Below are 23,302 nucleotides of genomic sequence, written 5' to 3' on the forward strand. Positions count from 1 at the left end.
ATAATAAGCTTGCCTATTAAAGAATTCCATCAAAGTGGAATTCGAACAAAGTTGCCCTGTGTGATTTGGGTGAGCTCACAGAGCGCCTGTGTGGGACGGTAGAGTGCATGTGTGCTGTTTCTCTAGTGAACTTATAGATTTGTTTTCTAGAATGAATTAATTACACACTACTTCGGATCTAAAGGCTTTAGCATGCTTGTGTTTCCTGTTTGTTGCTGGACATCTTTTCTTTTTTGCTATTGCTGAGAGATGACCTGACCAGAGAAAGGTATTACCTTTCTTTATGTTTCATCGTGTATATTTATCTACGCAAGTCCAGTCAGGTAACGCTTTGCTCTTGCTCTACTTCTTAGAAAGAAAAATCTGTCCTAACGGAACGTAAGTTTGGGGACAGAAGGATTCTAGGCTATTTTTATCCATTTGAGCTGCCACAGAACAGGAGAAAACATTGCCTATTTTGACCTGTACGGCCTAAAACTGTGTCACACATTTGTATCTGACATTCTTTGCTCTTGCCAGCTTCCTGGATCACTTCTATTCTTTTTTTCTCCACACAGGAAGCTTATCCTCCAGTGGTTTTTGCCAACACGATGATGGCAGCTTACATACAAGAATGTGCTCCTCTCACTACCCCATCACCTTTTAGATGTTTTCAAAGTCATGTTCTGTAATATTTCTTTGGCTAGAAAGAGCTTGAGAGTCTTTTTCTCCATGCTTCTTTTGTATTTTTTCTCTCTCTGTCACACACATGCTTTCACTCACCTGTATTGTGCTGCGGACCTTAGGCTGTGTAAGCTTAACTGTATATACAGTACTTCTTCATCTCGGTCTCGGTACAGTTATTTGGTCCACATTGGACTGCGATTGATGTAGCGCACACTTGCCCTAAAGATCCGCACCAAAGGTGGAAACGAACTTGAGTTGGATTCAATCGAACCAAACAAGATAGGTGTGAATACACCCAAAAGACCGACGACCAGACATTCCTCACTGCTCAAATCTACCCAGAAGAGGTGAGAGAGCCGGGTTACAAGGTCAGAAAGAGAGAGAGAGAGAGAGAGAGAGAGAGAGAGAGAGAGAGAGAGAGAGATAGGGCACAACTCATCGGTTGAATGTGCATTTGAAGCTTTGCATGTTCGGTTTAACAGAAGTTCCATTTTATAAGAAGTTAAAAGAGAGGCCCTCATAAAAAGTAAGTGTTTTATTCTTACATGGTAATTTATTCTCATTTATGTCACTTGCTGTCATTTTTATTGAATTGTGTGTTTGCAGTTACACAGTACTTGCTTTATCATTTAGATCATTTAATTCCATTGTATTTGTTTTTGTATCTTATTAATTAATACATGTTATATGTTCATAATAATATTACATTGAACTCATTTTCTTGCCTCTTCCAATATTTAAATAACCTTATTCTGTGCCAGTGTGTTTTGCTCAGTTTTGTAGATGTTTTCTTGACTTGTGTCTAAAATTGGAACTCATTTTAGGTTAAATTTAGTTTAGTAAATGGTTCACAGTGTGTTTTCTGGTCACCTGATAACAATTATCATGTTTTCATAATTACTTAAGACAGCATGGACTTTTGATTTAGTATCACCAGATTCATTTGTGCTCAGTCTGTTTCAGTGTGTTGCATTTCTTGTTCACTGTAAATTAATATGTGGCTCTAATCAAAATTATGTGTTCATTCACAGGAATGAAATCCTGTGCTATTTAACATTATTGCATTATTACTTGCTATTGCTGTGTGTAATTAGCAGAATATATACTGAACTTTTCAAATGCATTACATATGTTCACTCACTAGAATATTTGTGAAAGCCAGACTCTGTGCTTCACTCATTCCTTTCCAAAACCCATTTGAGAGGATTTTCTCACTAACAATGGCCGTCTTGCATAGTGACTGAGCTCTGCATTCCACTCCAGACCCCAGCTACATTTGAGTTTATATGTAAAGAAAGCCTGGGAAGCACTTGTCATGGTCCTCTCTCAAGGTTGCCACACTCTTTGTCTTATTGCTCTTAACCTTGATCAAAAACAAACAATCAGCCCTGGTTTATGTTAGCATAATTCTTAATATTGATTGATGTAGATTACTGTTCAAAAGTTTGGGGTCAGCACGATTTTCTTTTAATTGAAACGTTTTTAGCCATTATATGCATTAAATTGAAAAAATCAAATCAAAGTAAGGACTGTAAAATAAATGCTGATCTTTAAAACTTTCTATTCATCAAAACTGAGGAGAATGGGCAGACTGGTTAGAGATGATAGAAAGGCAACAGTAACTCAAATAACCACTCGTTACAACCAAGGTATGCAGAATATAATCTCTGAATGCACAACACATCGAGCAGTGAAGCAGACCACACCGGGTGCCGCTCCTGTCAGCTTTGAAACAGGAAACAGAGGCTACAGTTCACACAGACTCACCAAATTTGGCCAATAGAAGATTGGAAAAGTGTTGCCTTGTCTGATGAGTCTCGATATCTGCTGTGACATTCAGATGGTAGGGTCAGAATTAGGCGTAAAGAACATGAAAGCATGGATCCATCCTGCCTTGTCTCAACGGTTCAGGCTGCTGGTGGTGGTGTAATGGTGTGGAGGATATTTTCTTGGCACACTTTGGGCCCTTTATTACAAATTGAGCATTATTTAGATGCCACAGCCTTCCTGAGTATTGTTGCTGACCCTGTCCATCCCTTTATGACTAGAGTGTACACATCTTCTGATGGCTACATCCAGCAGGATAATGCACCATGTCACAAAGCTAAAATCATCTCAGACTGGTTTCTTGAACAGGACAATGAGTTCACCTTACTTAAATGACCTCCACAGTCACCAGATCACAATCCAATAGAGCAGCTTTGGGATGTGGTGGAATGGGAAATTTGCATCATGGATGTGCAGCCAACAAAAATCTACAGCAACTGCGTGATTCTATTATGTCAATATGGACCAGAATCTCTGAGGAATGTTTCTAGCACCTTGTTAAATCTATGCCACAAAGAATTAAGGGAGGTCTGAAGGCAAAAGTAGGTCCAACCTTTTATTAAAATGATTTCAGAAGGAACATGTGATGTTGAAGGCTTGGTTAATGGCTGCTGAAAATTCAGTTTTGACATCGCAGGATAAAATAATTTTTTTAATATATTAAGATACAAAATAGCTATTTTAAATTGTAATAATATTTAACAATTTTACTGTGTTTTTGATCTCATAAATGCAGCCTTGGTGAGCAGAAAACTTTTTCAAGAAACAAAAAAATATGTCGCCTGTCCCAACTATGAATGGTAGTGCTGATATTCAGTTTGTAATGAAATATCAAAATAGTCAATTTTTATTTATTTATTCATTAAGCTAGTTCACTAGATCTGTACTGTACAAGACAATTTGCTTAATTCAATTAATTACCTGATTTGAATGTATTATAAAGGTTTATAAATCTGTGTCTGGCTCTAGTATGTTGCTGGTGTTGCTGTGCTGGTGTGTCGGGGCCACACTGCTTTTATACATGTTGTACTCCTGGCTCATCCCCACTGCTGTGCAGTTCAATGGCAGTCTGGCGTTACTCTGGCACGATGTCATCATTGAGCGTGCTCTTGATACTCTGACCAGACCAACTCGACCACAGGTGTCTCAATCAGTCCTGGTTAATCACAGCTTTCCATCACCAAAATTACAACGTGTACATCTGTTCTTTATTTGCAACTATGGACAATGGGGAAGTTTAACTGTGTTAGACTTTTGAGGCCCATAAAGTAAGCAAAGTCGTCACCAGACCTCTTTATTCTTTGTTGTGACTAGCGTCTGCTGAAAGCAGTAAGGAAACGTGCAACGCGAGGTTACCCTCAGAGTGTGATCTCGGCCATTGATCATTTCTGCCGACACAGCGAATGGGCTATGAACGTTGGAGATGAGAAAGGTCAGAGCACTGTTTTTACATTTACATTTGATCTCTTGTCAAATGATTTTCAAGAATTTCAGAACAATAAATAAATTGCCAAATGTCAGCATACCATTTCATGTCCAAAATATGTTATAAAATTATAAACTAAAAAATATTTCTAAAGGAATTTGCATATTTGTATTTAATCAACTCAAATTCAGTAATTTGTGGAGCTTTTACTAAGCTGACTATAACTTTGCGATTTAACCAGTAACTGTCTTTTATGTGTACTTGTTTGTGTACATTCTCAGGCTCTATCCTGGACTCGGTGGTGAGTGAGTTGAACCCAGAGATGGTCCTAGAGTTGGGCACATACTGTGGATACTCCACGGTGCGCATCGCTCGACTCCTTCCTCCTGGAGCTTGTCTGATAACACTGGAGTTCAATGCAGATTATGCTGCAGTTGCCCGACAAGTAATTGCCTGGGCAGGTCTTGATGACAAAGTAAGGCCCTGTTCTTCCACAAACACATTATTTAAATACAGTAATCCTTATTTACTCTCTGAGCATTAGGTTTGTAGCTTATATATTAAAAGGATAAAACTCATTTCTTGTGTATAATGCCTTGAGCTAATGTATTACTTCATCAGATCCAGCTCGTAGAAGGTGCGTCTGAAGATTGGATCCCACGCATGAAGGAGCACTTTGGAATTGAAACATTTGATTTTGTTTTTCTGGACCACTGGAAGGGCCGTTACCTCCCTGACACAAAATTAATGGAGGTCTGTTTGATTCTGACCACTGCAATTTCTCAGATATTATGGTGTCTCTTCCTGTAGCCCAAACAATAGAGTATGGCACTATATCCAACATTTTTTACTCTTCTATTTTTTATTTTTTTTCTCTTTCTTCTTTGTTTGTAGGATTGTGGTCTGCTAAGGAAAGGCACCGTTCTGCTAGCTGATAATGTGATCTGTCCGGGAGTACCAGACTATCTTGAATATATGCACAATAGCCCTTCCTATAAAAGCTGCTATTTTAAATCCCATTTAGAGTACACCAAGGCAGAGGATGCCTTGGAGAAGTCTGTGTTTTTGAGCTAGAGATATACAGAGATGATTTATATGCCTAAAAAGAGGACTTTTGCTAAGAGTTTGTGCTAAGAGAATTAGCATGAGGTATGGAGTATAGAGTTTTGTATATTACTTGATCAAACAACAGACTGTTACCACTCTGTACCACTAGAGGGTAGGATCACATTTCAAATGGATAAATGAAATATGTGGTTTTGTCTAGACCAAACCCCTCTTACAGCTCAACCAGAAACTGTTATTTGCAAAATCAATCCATTTTATACTAGTGACTTTGTAATACACATTTTTTGTATTCATGCAGAAAATGGGGGCTCTGTTGGTTATTTTAAGGTCGTTTTGTAATAATTGAAATAATGACCTTTTTGTGTTTATGAATTTACACACATCAGTGTATTGAAAATACCATTGTATGGATTGTAGTTTTGTTTCATTTGTTTTCAAAACATTTGGTGCATATTCTTGTATGCTTTTACCTAGTTTTTAGATTTTGCTATAAATTTACTAATTTAATTTTTTTTGCATTCATTTTATTTTTTTATTCATTTACATTTTAAAGGTAATATTTTTGTTACTATTTACAGTCATTTTCTCTTATTGTTCCTATTTCTAAAAACATTTTCTTTCACAATTTCTTATTTATGACTAAGAGTGTTGTCTTAAAACACAAGACTATAAATATATAGCAGACCATTTTATTTGATGTTTGGACTTTTACAGTTTGTCATTTGACTCACATCCCACAAGTTGAATTGAAAGCTATAAATCTTTTATAGCATTCCAAATGAAATGCAGCAGCCCATTAAAATATACCTTATTATTTATCATAGATGAAACATCCCTTAATAAAATGCATAATTTCATCAAGTAATGAAATGCGGATTGTATAGCCACATAGTTGAACACAATTCATCCACAAGCACACTAATAAATAAATAATATTACAAGCACCTAAAATGATCTGTGGACAGGGTAACTTGATCACTGGTTATAAGTATATATTATGAGTATGATATATATATATATATATATATATATATATATATATATATATATATATATATATATATATATATTTAACATGAGTATAATTCATTCATAACATAAAGCAAAAGATATCCAGGGAAAAAAGTGACCAAAGGGACGAGTCGGTCAGTATGTTGGTGGCGATGTTAAAACCATTAGCCCATACAGCCATGTGTTTGTGATGCAGTGATGGTGGTATTATGGACAAGAGTAAGGCTATACACTACCATTAAAACACATGTGACCGTGAGGTCAACTAGATTATCTGTCTTTATATATAACATATATATATAAAATAATAATTAAAAAGAAAATAAAAACAAAACATAGAAGTCGTTTCCAAAATGTAAAAAAAAAAACAAAGTATATAAATCGTTATGACGAGACCAGCAGGGTTTTGCACCAGATTGTTGCATAAAAGCAGACGGACTGAATGCAGCTATCTATATCCAGCAGTGTTCACATTAAGAATATATACGGGTCCAGCTCTTTCAGATGCTTCTCAAATGCATGCATGTGGTAATCCCAATCTGTGTCCATTAGTGCACACTGAGAGAGAGAGAGCAAGGAAGAGAGAGTGAGTGAGTGAGTGGGGTAGTGTGTGTGTGTGTGTGTGTGTGTGTGTGAAAGAGAGAGAGAGCGAGTAAGGGAAAGAGACAGAGTGAGGGGGCTTTTAAAGGATTTGACAGTGATTTGTAGAACCACAGTTGTGGAATGTTTGGGCATTTCCACCTTTTCCCGCGTTTTATGGTTTACTAAAGCTCTGGATGCTTTCTATATTAAAATCTCGTCTTAATCCAAAGAATCTTTAAATTGTCTTTGTGTGTGAGAAGCCTGTGGGCATATTAAGATGAGAGCTGAAGACTCGGATGCTGGGGACGTTTACTGTCGTGCTTCAAAACCATCAAACTTCAGTTCCAGATGGGCGCACACTGGCATCAGCAGCAGTCGGTGAGGCATTTTAAAGAAGCGAATAAATACAAAATCGTTGTGTCAATAAATTTACGTAAAATGTTACGATGTTGTAAAGATGTCTGTTCAGGTAACGCGATAAATAATTAAGAGGGATTAGTGCTTCTGTTTCCTTCAACACTCAATCAAACGCGCGCGCGTGTGTGTTAGTGTCTTCCCGCAGGAACCTCTGCTTTCAATCCAAATATAGCACCTTTTTCGCTCACCTGTTGCTGAATATGTATCAGCTAAAGTATTTATCAACATAAAGTATTAATATGCATGCCTATACATGCCCTCTATTCTCAGCGGTCTGCTGAAAAATAAGAAGACTTGGTCAATCAAATGTAAAAGCATTTATAAAATGACATTATATGCTCTGCATTTGCTATGGGCCTATACAAACTATTGTACTTCCTTGAATATGTAGTAGGTTTTTATGTGTAACTAAATTAGGATGTAATACAATATGCACCCTTACAAAATGTCTTTGGCCACTGCTATGATGGCAATACCATGGTATTTTATTATGGTACAATATCAATGTGCCATGGTATATGAATTTGTGACCAAGCTGTTTGGTACATTTTTCATTCTTTATTGAATATTTCTGGTGGAACAAATGGAAATCAAAGCCTAAATCCTTGGTTTAAAAAAACAGTAAAAATCTATAAATATAAAAGTTATGTTGTGGACTGGAAAAATGTGTATTTGTAAAACTATTTTATATTAATATAAATGAACTAATATAAACAGACATCATCATTTATCATATCTTTAATCAGAATACTTATTCCAATTCTCTGTTAACTAACATTTATATAATTGAAAAATATTTCTTTAAATGATTCTACTTTATAAAGTATATATTATGAACTGTAGTTTTTTTTATTTAATTACATTTATTATATTTAATTGGAAAGTTTTCCTTAGACGTTTTTAATTTATTTTGATAATATCAGTGAGTGTGGGTCAATAGGTCAAATATTCAGCTGCACTTTCACACATTATATCTGCCAAGCAATGTTGTCGCAAGGTATGTTTTATACATATTTTCATGTATACCTTCTGTCTCATTTCATCAAAGGAGACACGGGTAGAGAAGAAAGTATTGTGCTGTAGTAGAACCAGCCACTTGCATGGCAGCAACTATGACATCACAGCACCACGCATCATCTCTATGTCATCACTGCAGGATCAGCAGGGCACCCAGGCAACACATGGGGTCACTGGTTCATGTCATGTGGATAGTGATGATGGGATTTACTCCAGAAACCTGGGCCTCCTCAGAAACCCAACCTCATTCCATAAAGATCGAGGGTGACATCACTCTGGGAGGCCTTTTTCCAGTGCATTCCAGGGGCCCCACTGGTGTTCCATGTGGGGAAATTAAGAAGGAGAAGGGGATCCATCGTATGGAGGCCATGTTGTATGCGCTAGACCAGATCAACAGCGACCCTGACCTGCTGCCTAACATCACTCTGGGTGCCAGGATACTGGACACGTGCTCCAGGGATACGTATGCGCTGGAACAGTCCCTCACCTTTGTCCAGGCCCTCATCCAGAAGGACAACTCAGATGTTCGATGTTCCAATGGAGAACCACCTATCATCCCAAAACCGGAGCGTGTGGTAGGGGTCATCGGGGCTTCGGCCAGCTCAGTGTCCATAATGGTGGCCAATGTTCTTCGTCTATTTGCGGTGAGAGGGATCTTTTTAGCTAGCTTAATTTTAATGAACTATATTTTAATGTTGATTCCTTCAGTTTCAGGCTCCAGAAAGGCTTCAAGGCAGGGGAAAAATTCTATTAGAAATCACCATACTTTCCCTAGCAGCTTATTATTGAGATTTCATTAAGACAATTGTTTTGTATTATTGTACATTTTCAGATTTTTTTTTTACTGCAAATGAAGAGTTGCCTAATTAAATATGTACTCATTTGAAACATCTAGACATTGGATAAAGCCACATAAATCAGAACAGACTGTCAATTGGCAAAAAAACCAACAACAACACTTCACCATCTTATAGGAATAAAATGTAAAAGAAAAAAAATCAGGCATGTGTAATAATGAGCAAACCCTTCTGTGAAAACCTTCAGAATATATAGGAATAAAACCGCAAAGTTTGGTGCAATTGAAGTGAAGAGTTCATACACAGTGCATGAGAAAAAAAGCTAATTTTGAGAAAAGAGCCTTTGTGTTGTATTTGAAATCATTGTCATTGGATTCCCTTCTGTTCTGTGAGGAGCTCTTGCATGGTGTTGCTGCAAGACTGGAATCTGCAGCACTGCAGATAGGGCTACTGCTACAGGAAGTATAACTAATTGTGTTAAAAGGTTTGGATTGTGTTTCAGCTCACTGGCCTCTGAGCAAGAGCTTCTTAAACTATATAGATTCTTCCTTTATTTTGTTCTGAGAGAGAGTGCATCAGATTATCCTTGAAGTGAAAAGCGGTTTTGTATTGCACACACCACTGACCTGTGTCTTTCAAACATTGACAACCACAAAGGTGAAATATGCTGTGTGCATGTCATTTAATTTCAAATCCCTTCTCGTTTTCAGATCTTCATTCAGCTTGCAAATCCTACACCTGAGCTACATTCAATTTCATTCCACCCTCTGCCACTTTTTATGATTTTTTTATTTATTCATTTTAATCATTAGTGTTCTTTGTGGTCACGGCTGTGTGTGCTTATGTGCGCAAGCTGATAACTTCAACCAGGAGTTATCTGCAATCATTTTCTGTCATCATAGTTTCAGAGAAGATAAACAATTCATTAAAAGTGACTTAGTCAGAGTTTAGTCATTAGGTTTTTCTCAGGACATTATACCTGGAATTTGTGCATCCTAATCATATTGTGCTGTGGTAATTCATTATTTTTAGTGATACATTCTGGAACTGGAACATTCTAAAACACCTGTATCTTAATTTTTTAGCCTTTCGATAATATTGGATAAAGAGGAGATTGGAGATAAAAAAAAATAACAAAGGAACCTTGAGAAATATTTGCTGGAGAAAAAAAGTGTCACCTGGATTTCCTCTGAAATGCAAAGAACTACAGCCTTTTTTTTGCTTCCATAACATTCTTAATCTTCTATTGCATCAGAAATGCTTTTATTTAATTAAAAGTTTTCTATTTGCTTCTGTATTTTTCAATTACAATACATATCATGAAAGCAAGCTTTTTTCCCCCTCATTCACTGAACCAGAAATCTCCAATTTAACAACACTTATATACACCAAACTACTTTTATTCGTTATTTTGTTATCTATATTGTTTTAGATGTTTTCACAGAGGGATTTGTTTATATATAATTTGTCTGATTTATATGTTTTTAATTTTAATTTCCTAAAGCAGATTTCTGGTTGTTGACAGTATTTTCTGATATATGGACTGATATCTAAAATCCTCTCTGTAGCCTATAATTTTTATATGTAAACAAAATTAAACAAGAATTCCAAGCATATTATTATCCAGTGTTCAGATTTGTAAATTAGTGCATGTTTATACATTTCCTCATTTTCCTATTTTAACATGACATTTCAGAAAACCTGTAATGCAAAACAATTATCTTAATGTACTGTGATTAACCAGCTGGGGAAGTATGGTGATATTTACTGTATTTTAAAAAAATTGTACCGTGTTTTACCCTGGTGTGTAATGTCAAGTGGTTTTTTCCATCATTGAAACTATAATTTTGACCAAACAGCTAATTAGATTCATAATGTTTAGGGCAAAATGTCAAATACAATTAAAATCTTAAAGTCTTATAAATAAAATTAATAATTTAATAATGTAATAGTTTAAATAGATTCATTGAAAAGGACAGTGTGTATGGACATACCACAATTATTAAATCACACAGAGATTAAAAATGTAGAAACCATCAAAACGCCATCTTGAATCTTTTTCCATAAATGCTGATCTTTATATCAGTTTATGTCCATGTTCTTGACTGAGTTCTGGTAAGTAGGAACTGAGGATGGCAGATATTAACTACAGCATAACGGAGGATCCGCTCTCCATTAAAGCCCACTCACCAGCTCAGACTCCTGATGGGAAATTGCACATGAGCCCAAAAATGCAGCTGCCCTGTTATCAGCTACAAGCAGCTTCTGCTCTGTCACTTTAGCTGAATGAGTGTGGACCTTTAGCACATTGATTGACACAGACAGATAGCCAGCCTTTATGGGTGGCACTTAGTCTCTTGGTCTCACATTCTCATAATAATATTATTCACAAATCCAGAAAATGTTGTTTTAATGACAACACAAGATGTCTTTCTATAGATAAATATACATTAACCATTCTATATCTGATGCATAGGGTAGGTATGATATTTGGCCTTAAACAGGTTTATGTATAATTGAATTAAGTGCCATACAAAAATTGACTGAGAACAAGTTTTTTTGTTTTTCCTTAATTGGATTTTATCTTGCAAAGCATTTACTTTTAAAATAATAATGTGGAATTTCCTTAAAAAAAAACACGTAATTATTTTTTAAATTAAATTTTTCTGTCAAGGAGTATCATATACTAAAACAATAATAATATTAATGGTCAGGCTACCTAAAATGTATTTTAAGTGAACATTTTTGTAATCATAAATATTATTTAATCTGGATGAATCAAGATGAATATTTGGGGTTATATCCGGCCACCAGTGGAAGTCACTTTTAAGGGTCAGATCATGACAAAATAAAGCAGATGTTCATATTTTCACAAGAATAAGTGCTTAGGGAACATATGTTGAAACACTTCCAGGAAATGTTTTCATGTGATTGCTGTTCATGTTGACATGACTCAAATGTGGAAAGGCTTGAAGGCTGTAATGTTTATGGTGCATAGCAACAAATCAGTATCTGTATGTTTCAGCAACAACCTCCTATATCAGTTTTTCCTTTGTATATTTGCATTCAAATGTTTTAGAATTGCATTTGGATGGGGAATGCATTGCAAACTTTGAATATTGTTGTTTCTCATTTAAGATGTAACAAGTGTCTGGATGGTCATGGGTGTTCAACAGTGTTGATCCACAGACTGTAATGTATATGTTGTATGATGGGGGGAGGGGCATGTGAGCTAGTAGAATTAAATATATTGTATGGCTTATGGCTGAGAAATGGCAACCTTGTCTCTTGATCTGTCTCTCTCCCTCTGTGCTTAACGTAATTTGACTAAAACCCCTCTAATCCTTCCAGATAATCTGTCAAATGGTCCTCTCCCTCTTCTCTCCTTCTCCAGTCTGTATCCACCTTTTCCTCACAGTCCACTGGCCTGCTTCTTTAAAGAACCTTTTATCAAGCCACACGGGCTCGGCAGACATTAGTCTGTGCAAAGCCTAGTCCAGTGACATCAGCTGCGTCATTAAGAAACTAGCTCAACAGTAAATTAATCTTCTCATAATAAATGCTTTAACAGTGGTAGCTCGTGCCATCTGTATTTCCCCAGGATTTTTATATGAGCTACAGCAAACACTGTCAGTAAAGCTAGGGTTGTTTTGCTGTATGATACTTGCTAGGACAATATTACTACAACAAACGTGCTGGTCTACTGAATATGATGATCTTCAGACATGATTAGCTTTATCACGTAGGAGTGTGATATTTCTTTTACACAACAGTTCAATAAACAAGAGGGCAGCCTAGAATGTAACTCAAAGCTGTAAATACAACAAAGATGATTGGAATATGTGTTAAGCAAAATTCATAAAATGATGGGAAATTTACTACACCAATTGTTTTTGTGTGAAGACAGTATCTTAGACCTAGTATTTCCAGATAGGTTGTCTATTGTCACTCTGCCATAGAAAATAGTCTCCAGGCCACTTTTCGAATCAGTATTTTTGAACAAACTTGTGAAGTGAATGATTCAATGACACATATTTTGTTATCTGAAACACAAATATCTTCATCCAAAATCGCATACTCTTTGAGTAGGCAATTATTTTGAATAAGTACCTTGTAACTGCTGAAGAAGCGTGTTCTATATGGTATGAATGTAATAGGGACATACTGTATCCATCATATTGGTGTTGTTATGTGACCAACCAGCATCTGTTATGTGGCTTTAGTGCCATTCACAAATCCTCTCCCATGTCCTTGTGGGATAGTGAAATAACACTGACTTTTTGCAAACTCTTTTATGAATGAATGCAGACATACTACTCATATTGTTTTTGCCTAATGTATGGATGTCGTCAATGTTTTGCACAATTCGGTTGAGTAAATGTTTTAACGATTCACTGAAAAGACTTGTCGTCACCTACTGCAGCAAGGTGACATACAGAAATATTGAAAAAACCCCAACACTTAATAAACAAACATGCAAACAGACAGAATGAGACAAACAGCAAAACATGCATTTCAGCAAAATGTTCATTATTCTGATGTGTAATTGAATTTGAACTATTTACAAAAGCCAGTAAAATCAGTTTCACAGATCAGAGATATTTTTGCAGCAGCTACATGTATGTGAAAAGGGCGCAAAGTGAGTCCTGTTGCTCACTAATGTGTTATGTATCTTCAATTTCACAGATACCTCAGATCAGTTATGCTTCAACAGCACCTGAGCTTAGTGACAACAATCGCTATGACTTTTTCTCCCGAGTCGTGCCGCCTGATTCCTTCCAAGCCCAGGCGATGGTAGACATCGTCAAAGCCATGGGCTGGAACTATGTTTCTACTCTGGCATCCGAGGGCAACTATGGAGAGAGTGGTGTAGATGCTTTCATCCAGATATCCAGGGAAGCAGGTACAGATTACTGAATTATGTGTGTGTGTGCTTAAATTGTAGCTTAATTTACCCAGATTTACCAAACCTGGATTTTCCATAATTAAAGTGGAATTTATCACAGTCTATCCAAAGATTTAACACGTCTGGTGTTGTATTTGATGAGGAACGAGGATAATGATAAGGGAATAAAGGTTTCATGGGATTTTCTCTGTCTAAACAAGTTATTAGTCACCTAGATGGAATGATAGACATGCTACAGACTGACCTGCAAGTCATATTCAGTTAAAAGAACTTGCAATCAACATTCTTTTATTAATGTCCTTTAAGTCCTTCAAAAGTGTCTATCCTGTTATATTTTTAATCAGGAGGTCTTTGCATCGCACAGTCTATTAAAATTCCTAGGGAGCCAAGACCAGGAGAGTTTGACAAGATCATCAAAAGGCTAATGGAGACATCCAATGCCAGAGGGGTTATTATCTTCGCTAATGAAGATGACATCAAGTGAGCAGTCTTTCAGTAGTAATTCTGAATCTCTCTGAGGCAGGAGCTATATATATAAATATTAATACAATATTATTATAGTTAAAAAAAAACTATATTCCATTTTAATATTATAAATTGTAAATATATATATATATATATATATATATATATATATATATATATATATATATATATATATATATATATATATATATATATATATATATACACACACATATATACAGTACAGACCAAAAGTTTGGACACACCTTCTAATTCAAAGAGTTTTCTTTATTTTCATGACTATGAAAATTGTAGATTCACACTGAAGGCATCAAAACTATGAATTAACACATGTGGAATTATATATGGAATTATGTACATAACAAAAAAGTGTGAAACAACTGAAAATATGTCATATTCTAGGTTCTTCAAAGTAGCCACCTTTTGCTTTGATTACTGCTTTGCACACTCTTGGCATTCTCTTGATGAGCTTCAAGAGGTAGTCACCTGAAATGGTCTTCCAACAGTCTTGAAGGAGTTCCCCGAGAGATGCTTAGCACTTGTTGGCCCTTTTGCCTTCTGTCTGCGGTCCAGCTCACCCCTAAACCATCTCGATTGGGTTCAGGTCCGGTGACTGTGGAGGCCAGGTCATCTGGCGCAGCACCCCATCACTCTCCTTCTTGGTCAAATAGCCCTTGATGCCTTCAGTGTGACTCTACAATTTTCATAGTCATGAAAATAAAGAAAACTCTTTGAATGAGAAGGTGTGTCCAAACTTTTGGTCTGTACTGTATATATATCATTTATTTCTATGATGGCTAATCTATGTCACATGATCCTTCAGAAATCATTTAAATATGCTGATTTGGTGCTCAAGAAACATTTCTTATTCTTGTCAATGCTGAAAACAGTTTTTATTTTTATTTTTAATATTTGAGGAAATATTAATGTTTTATTCAGCAAGGATGCCTTAAATGCTTAAAGGCATAATTGACCCCAACATGAAAAGTTTGTCATTAATCACTTACCCCCATGTTGTTCCAAACCCGTAAAAGCTCAGTTTGTCTTTGGAACACAATTTAAGATATTTTGGATGAAAACTGGGAGTCTTGTTACTGTCCCATAGACTACCAAATAAATAACACTGTCAAGGTCCAGAAAAGTATGAAAGACATCGTCAGAATAGTCCATCTGCTATCAGTGATTCAACCGTAACATTATGAAGCGACGAGAATAATTTTTTTACACAAAGAAAACAAAAACAAGTCTTTATTCAACAATTCCTTTCCTCGCCATTTTGGAGAATATGACCTGAATGCAGGCAGCTTTTCTGAGTCCGTTTTCTTTCAAATCAAAGCATAAATTTATGTAAATAAATTTATCCTTCTGGCACTTCTGACACAGAAGAATGTAAGCTGCCTGCTTTCAGCTCATAATCTCCAAAATGGTGCTAGGGTGATGTGGAGAGAAACTGGAGAGGAATTGTTGAATAAAGACTATTTTGTTTTCTTTGTGTACAAAAAGTATTCGAGTCGCTTCATAACATTACAGTTGAACCTCTGATGGCAGATGGACTATTCTAATGAAGTCTTTCATACTTTTCTGGACCTTGACAGTGTAACTTGGTAGTCTATGAGACAGTCACAAGACTCCCAGTTTTCATCCAAAATATCTTAAATTGTGTTCCGAAGGCAAACAAAGCTCTATAGGTTAGGAATGACATGGGGGTAAGTGATTAATGACAAAAAAATTATTTTGGGGTGGAGTATCTCTTTAAATTATTGATTTATTTATATTGTTTTGAAATCAGCAGTAATCAACAGATTCATAACAATAATGGATCTGATTGTCCTTATCTTTAATAAACCTGCCTTTTGCGAGGTGTCTCATATTTCTGTATTCTTTTATTGTAGGCGTGTCCTGGAAGCAGCAAAAAAAGCCAATCTTACAGGTCACTTTTTGTTTGTGGGATCTGATAGCTGGGGAGCAAAAAACTCACCCATTTTAAACCTGGAAGATGTGGCTGAGGGTGCGGTTACTATCCTCCCCAAGCGGGCATCCATTGATGGTATGAAAGGATAGCACAGCCCATTGCAAAATCAATGAAGGCTTATTAATTAAAAAGGAAAATCCATCTAAATGCAGTGTTAGGTAACATTTTCACACTTGTAAGGATAGTTAAAACAAAAATACTGTAATCATCCATGTCATTCCAAACCTGTATCTGTTTTTTTCCGTGAAAGTAAAACAAAAAACAGTTTTTAAGAATAGTTATGCAGCTTTTGCTATACAACTATAGTTGAAAATGACAGAGACAACACAAAAATTCTGCTTATGTGTTCCATAGAGAAAATAACCGCATAAGGTTTTGTAATGATTACACAAATGTTTCATTTTTTCATGGTTTCTCAGGGTTTGACAAGTACTTCACCACAAGATCACTGGAAAACAACAGGAGGAACATCTGGTTCGCTGAGTTCTGGGAGGATGACTTCAAATGCAAACTGACACGGCCTGGAATCCGAGGCAACAGCGGGCTGAGGAAATGCACAGGTGAGGAAATAATTTCCAACAAACTTCTCCCATAAATGCAATAGTATTTGAATTACCATACGTTCATATGCCTTTAAGATGTGTAAAGCACACCTAAGTTGATTATTCCCTAAACAAACTTTTAGATTCCCGTCTTGCTGCTTTCGGTCTTTCAGGTGAGGAACGAATCAGCCAGGATTCAGCATACGAACAGGAAGGGAAGGTGCAGTTTGTGATCGATGCCGTGTACGCCATGGCCCACGCACTCCATAGCATGCACATTGACCTCTGTCCGGGTTCGATGGGCGTTTGTGACAAAATGGACCCGGTGGATGGAAGAATGCTGCTGAGTTACATCCGTGCCGTAAATTTTAATGGTAAGCCTTCTCAAGGACAGAGCTGAAGCATGTGAGCCATTCCAAACATTGTGAAGAGACCTTGAAACAGTCCGAATTTCAGTAATGGGTTTGTATTCATACAGTGCAAGACTTATGAACATCACAGGAATTTGAATGTAAGTTTTTATTTCCGAGGAACGCTTTTGTTTGAATCTGCCAGGAGGATTACACATAATAAACAATCTCAAATCGAAAGGTTTGAGACTTTACTGTGAGACTGACAGGTGAAAATTGGTGCAGTGTAGTTTCCACGAGAGAGAAAAGGCCAGAAACGAAGCTGCTGTTTCCAAGGAGGAGGGCTGTGAGTCCCATGGGTTAGTCAGAGTGGGGCGAGAGAGGTCAGCATTCAGTCCCAGCCTGAAGGTATCCACTAATGCACAATGCAGCAGCGCACATACTTGTTTTAACCCCCTCCACTCGTCTCTCTCCTTGTCTTTCATTCTCCCTAGGGCAGTGTCTCTTCAAACACAAGGCACATTTCCTTTTCAGTGCTATAATTTGGTGAAAATCCCTTTTCTTTTTTCGTTACTCACTCCTGAGAGATTTCTATGAAAAGCACAGCTATTCAGTTTACGCACAGTGGACATCCTCACACTCTTGTACGGAAATCTTTTCAGCTTTGAGAGCCTAAGGGGAACAAAACGCTGCGTGGAGACCTTGCCCCTTTTGATTTGCAGTTTATAAATAGAAAGGAACGTGAGATTGAGTTTGCTTTGTTGTAACATCAATCTTCACAGAATTACATCTGAGAACAACATATTTTCTTGTAAGCAGAAAGTCACTTTTAAAGTTACATATGACAATTGTACTTTAAAGGAACACTCCACTTTTTTTTAAAAAAATATGCTCATTTTCCAACTCCCCTAGAGTTAAACAGTTGAGTTTTACCGTTTTCGAATACAATTCAGCCAATCTCTGGTTCTGGGGGTAGAGAAGTTCCTTGATTATTAGGCCGGAATGAGAATATAGAAAATCTGCCTAGAAAATTGCAACTTTTCATCTATTCGTCTGTCTTAGTACTCGATGAAACTACAGAAGTGTCAAGTTTTAAATAGAAAAAATATAGAAACTCTTTGGTCATTCATCAGATTCAATGATCTATACTAAGCTAAACTAAAAGTGTTTCCACCAGACCTGGAAATCAGCTGAATGCATTTGAAAACGGAAAAAACACAACTGTTTAACTCTAGGGGAGTTGGAAAATGAGCCTATTTTCAAAAAAAGTGGAGTGTTCCTATAAAATCAAACCGAAACATGTATTTCTACGCATTAGTGCAATGTTCTGGCCTAGAAATGGGTCGTTTCTATTGTCTTGTTTCAAATGATTGCATTTGAAGTAATATGTAGTGATGTTGAATTTCAAATCAAAACCCTGTGTTTACTCTGAAGGCAGTGCTGGGACAGGTGTGATGTTTAATGAAAACGGTGATGCCCCAGGACGTTACGATATCTTCCAGTACCAGCTTTCTAATACCACCAACTCAGGATACAAAATCATCGGCCAGTGGACCAACCACTTACGACTCAATGTAAGCATGTTAAGCCCCTTGGTAGATTGCAACATTTTTGAATGCATGTTCTTGAAATGTCCTCTCTCTTTCTGTAAGGCTGAGGAAATGCAGTGGTCTGGAGGGGATAAACTGGTTCCGGACTCGGTTTGCAGTTTTCCCTGCGAGTCTGGGGAGAGGAAGAGGATGGTGAAGGGTGTGCCGTGCTGCTGGCACTGTGAGCTATGTGACGGCTATCAGTACCTCCTGGATGAGCTTAACTGTGATACGTGCCCTTTTGACATGAGGCCCACTCCTAACCGCACAGGCTGCCGTCCCACTCCCATCATCAAGCTGGAGTGGAGCTCTCCGTGGGCCATCATCCCAGTATTTCTGGCAGTGCTGGGCATTCTTGCTACATCAGGAGTCATCATCACCTTTATCCGCTTTAACGATACCCCCATAGTCCGTGCTTCGGGCCGAGAGCTCAGCTATGTTCTCCTGACAGGCATCTTCCTAATCTACCTTATTACCTTCCTCATGATCGCTGAGCCGAGCAAGGTGGTCTGTGCATTTCGCAGGTTGTTTTTGGGGCTGGGCATGTCCATCAGTTATTCTGCCATGCTCACCAAAACAAATCGGATCTACAGGATCTTTGAGCAGGGAAAGAAATCAGTGACACCACCTAAATTTATCAGCCCGTCATCCCAGCTGATCATCACATTTATTTTGATCTCAGTACAGGTGCGTGTAGATTTTTTTTTATTCAAAGCAAGTTACCAGACCTTGAGCAACATACTAGGTGAATTATTGTTTTCCTCATTCAAAAAAAGTTTTATATATTACCTTATAACATGTAGTATTATTATATTCCCATATATTATAAATTAATGTTTTGAGGTATTTCAGAAGTGTTCAACAGATTTTTTGCCATTTTGTTTGTTGAAAAGGAAAATTATTATTATTAATAGTAAGGCATGATTTTAATTATATGATAATGAACATATCAAAAAATGGTCTATAATATTAGCACAACATGAGTCAATGTTAATTTAAATTATTTGCATAGTAATCTGTGCTTAATTAACTCTTGTTCAGAGTATCTTCTATGCAAGATGTTTACAGGGTTGTCACTGTACTCTGCTCCCGAAAGACATTTTTGTCTGAGAACTTCTTGTGCATTGAATAATTAATGAAGCAATATGTTGAGTGTAGCATGGAGGTGCAGTAATTTCACTGAAAGCTCTTCACTTTTTTTGGTGTTCCATTAATGTTGTTAATGCATATTTTTTGATGAAACATTAAGAAACATGGTCTCCTTCACAAAGATGCTCAAGGAGTTGAATTCTTGTAACTTAGATATCATGGACCATTACAGACATTAATCTTGTGTAAACATTTATTCCTACTTCTTTTCTGCTCACAGCTCCTGGGTGTTTTCATTTGGTTTGGAGTGGTTCCCCCTCACACGACTGTCGACTTCGATGAGCTACGTCCCCCCAACCCTGAGTATGCGCGTGGGATCCTGAAATGTGATATGTCAGATCTGTCTCTGATTGGCTGTCTGAGCTACAGTATGGCGCTGATGGTCACATGTACAGTCTATGCCATTAAGAGCAGAGGGGTTCCTGAGACCTTCAACGAGGCCAAACCCATCGGCTTCACCATGTACACCACCTGTATCATCTGGCTGGCATTTGTGCCCATATTTTTTGGCACATCACAATCCACAGAAAAGGTAAATTTTTAATATAATATAGATTAAGATGGATTTTGGACAGAGATTATTAGATTTCAAATTTTAACTCTATACAGAAAAACTAAATTGTCAATAATAGATGTACTTTTTGTTTTTCCATTACTACATATTTTACATAAAATACATTAAAATTAGCCCTTAGTATACATTTAAAACAAAAGAGATATCATATTGATATTCTCACAAACTAATTTGCATTTAATTTAATTTAATTAATATTTCTGGATATAAATGTGTCACATACATTGCAATAATTTCACTATTGTTTGACTATTTATGTTTGGTTTTTTTTACCAAATCTGTTCCTAGATGTAGTCATTCATATAAAATCCTGAGTCTTGCTACCGTGATATTAGTGTAGAAGGTTCACTAGTGCCATACAGAAATATGATCTTCACCCTGAAAGTGTCTAGACATGCATTTCACTAGATTAGTGATTCTGTTTCAGTTAATGATGCTGCAACATTTTTTTGTGAATGCTTCAGCCATAATCAGATAATAGAAACCTAAAAAACTGTATCTAATATCAGGTTAACATAATTGCTATTTAATTGTGGTGTTATTTTGTGTTGGCCTAAAAGCTGTTCAGGTGCTAGCCACACTTCATGCCTTTAGTCTATTCATCCTGGGGGGGATGGTTTTGCTTACAAAGCATAGGGATTTAAAAATGGAAAGTATTCTCTGACTAATAGGGAGGACTTTTAGTGGCCGGTCAACCGCAAAGCTTTTGGCCCTCGGGTGGTCTTCAAGTCTTTTCATTTCTTGTAAATGAAAAGAAGAACATGGAAGAATAAAATAACAGACTATACAGCAGACTGCAGTAATTTGTGTGCAGCAATCTTACATTTTATCAAAATGAGTTTAGATTTTGAAGTAAATTTTGCGTATCTTTATATTTCTAATGGGGGGGGGGTACCATCACAGCTTCTTGTGGGACATTTTTAACAGCATTTTAGACTTAAAGCAGTAATTATTTGGTTGCATGCTACATCTCATAAGAGGTCTCAATAACAATATTTATATATCATAAATTAACTAAATTAATTAAATGACTCACATTGCAATAAACACATGATATAAGGAGTAATTTTTTTGGTTCACATTACACATGCATAAACTGATGGAATTATTTGCATGTGGCTGATTTCAGCATTTTGTCTTACATGATTAATAGTCATTATACTGATTTCCAGGAAATGAATTGTGACGGTCAACAGAGTTTATATATATGTGTGTGTAATGTGCAGTGATATCTTAGTGCTAAAGCCCTGATGGTTGATCTACATCATGTGATAGGTCATGGCTGAGGCCAGGCTAAAATATTACTCTTAATCTTTTTTCTGCCCTGAACCAGATGTTCATTCAGACCACCACACTGACCGTGTCCATGAGTTTGAGCGCCACGGTGTCCCTGGGCATGTTGTACATCCCCAAAGTCTATGTCATCGTCTTCCACCCAGAGCAGAATGTTCAGAAGCGCAAGCGCAGCTTTAAAGCCGTGGTCCAGGCAGCCACCGTTTCCACTCATCTCTCTCTGAAATCCAGCGACAAGCAGAACGGAGAGACCAAAGTTGAACCAGATAGAGCCCAATAAAGACCAAGAGGTAAAAAAAAAATGTTTTCATATTATTTCTTATAATATATACATATTTATTTGTTTATTAACAGAAATATAACATGTGCTATCTGTGTTCAGGCCTGTGTACATCCTAATGAAGTAGTCTGAGAAACAATCAAGGCAAACTGTTGCTTGCTAAATCATTCATTTTGCAACCACTAATGGATGAGGATCAGCAGAGGATGCGCTGATATTTTTTTTTTAAATATCTGCAATACAAGAGTCTGGGTGAGAAAAACACATAATATAATGTGTAAATGAATTGTACAATATGTGCAGAAATTAGAGGATCAGTGGATTCTTTGTGATGGGGAACTCTCACATCAGCTTGAGACTGAAATATTTGTCAATATTAATATTTCCCTTGTCACCACGGCATGATCCGTTGAGTTAAAATTATAGATTCATGAATTTGTGATGAAGAAGACATCAGGGTCCATACAGGGTCCCTTTGGAGAAAAAAAGGAAATTTCTTCCACCAGCTTTTTTGAAGGACTAAGTGTTTGTATCTGATGTGTCCAAATGAAATCGGACTTAAACTAGGGCAAACATCAATGATGCACGTTCAGTTTCAGTGTCTTCTCCATCCTTATTCCCTTATCCTAAATACATTATGATAAAATATCAAATGAGACTATTAGAGCTACAGAGACAATGTTGGGATCAAATGTGTTTCAACAGCTGGAGTGAACACTCTTTGAACTCTTTGCTTTTAAAAATGTGCCATAACTTTGTTTCAGAATAAATGTTTTAAGTGTCTTGTGTGCAGTCCTCATAGGCAATATCCTGTATTATTAAACATATTTATTAAAAATGATAGATTACCAAGAAAAAGACATCTGTAATGAAACAACAAAGTTTTGATAAGAGATTTTATGTTTCCTTGAGCTTACCAAGAGATACTGTTTTTAAAACAAATATATTCTATTGATAAGTATTTATTGGTTAATTTAAATTAAAATCATAACATTTTAGAGACTGAGATCCTTTTATTGTCACATGCAGCTGGCGTCACTCGTACCTTAGTAAAGGTTGGGGTGGGGTGGGGGGCATGCATTATAGTTCAATTACTTGTATCACTTCAAGAAGCAGTTAATATTAAATGTTGACCATGCAGTTACTGTAAACTCAGGTTCTAAGTTGGCTTAGTATGCCTTGATGAATTTTGTGGGTGTCTTGTTTTAATTTAAGAGATATAAAAGAGAACTGGAATAAAATTATTGATTGAATGCATGTTGGAAAAATTATTTAATAAAATCTTGATAAAATTAAGTGGAAATTGAAGAAATCATGTTACTCTAGAAACCAGTATGATTGTGAGAGTTT

The 23,302-nt window shown here is 36.6% G+C and overlaps 2 protein-coding genes across 2 annotated transcripts; both read left to right on the forward strand.

The window, feature by feature from the left end:
* Window positions 1–3,463: 3,463 nt before the first annotated feature.
* On the forward strand, window positions 3,464–5,005 carry LOC132126618 (catechol O-methyltransferase B-like). Its single transcript, XM_059537991.1, has 5 exons — window positions 3,464–3,634; window positions 3,808–3,925; window positions 4,201–4,394; window positions 4,541–4,672; window positions 4,814–5,005. The coding sequence occupies exons 1-5, from the start codon at window positions 3,464–3,466 to the stop codon at window positions 4,991–4,993; spliced, it is 795 nt and encodes a 264-aa protein (XP_059393974.1). The 3' UTR covers window positions 4,994–5,005.
* A 1,620-nt stretch (window positions 5,006–6,625) lies between these two features.
* On the forward strand, window positions 6,626–22,396 carry LOC132126168 (metabotropic glutamate receptor 6-like). Its single transcript, XM_059537284.1, has 12 exons — window positions 6,626–6,958; window positions 8,046–8,658; window positions 13,498–13,714; window positions 14,062–14,197; window positions 16,096–16,250; window positions 16,595–16,735; window positions 16,891–17,091; window positions 18,502–18,641; window positions 18,720–19,343; window positions 20,026–20,337; window positions 21,713–21,962; window positions 22,055–22,396. The coding sequence occupies exons 2-11, from the start codon at window positions 8,098–8,100 to the stop codon at window positions 21,950–21,952; spliced, it is 2,727 nt and encodes a 908-aa protein (XP_059393267.1). The 5' UTR covers window positions 6,626–6,958; window positions 8,046–8,097; the 3' UTR covers window positions 21,953–21,962; window positions 22,055–22,396.
* Window positions 22,397–23,302: the final 906 nt, after the last annotated feature.

Source organism: Carassius carassius, chromosome 44, assembly GCF_963082965.1.
Source record: "Carassius carassius chromosome 44, fCarCar2.1, whole genome shotgun sequence".
Classification (NCBI taxonomy): domain Eukaryota; kingdom Metazoa; phylum Chordata; class Actinopteri; order Cypriniformes; family Cyprinidae; genus Carassius; species Carassius carassius.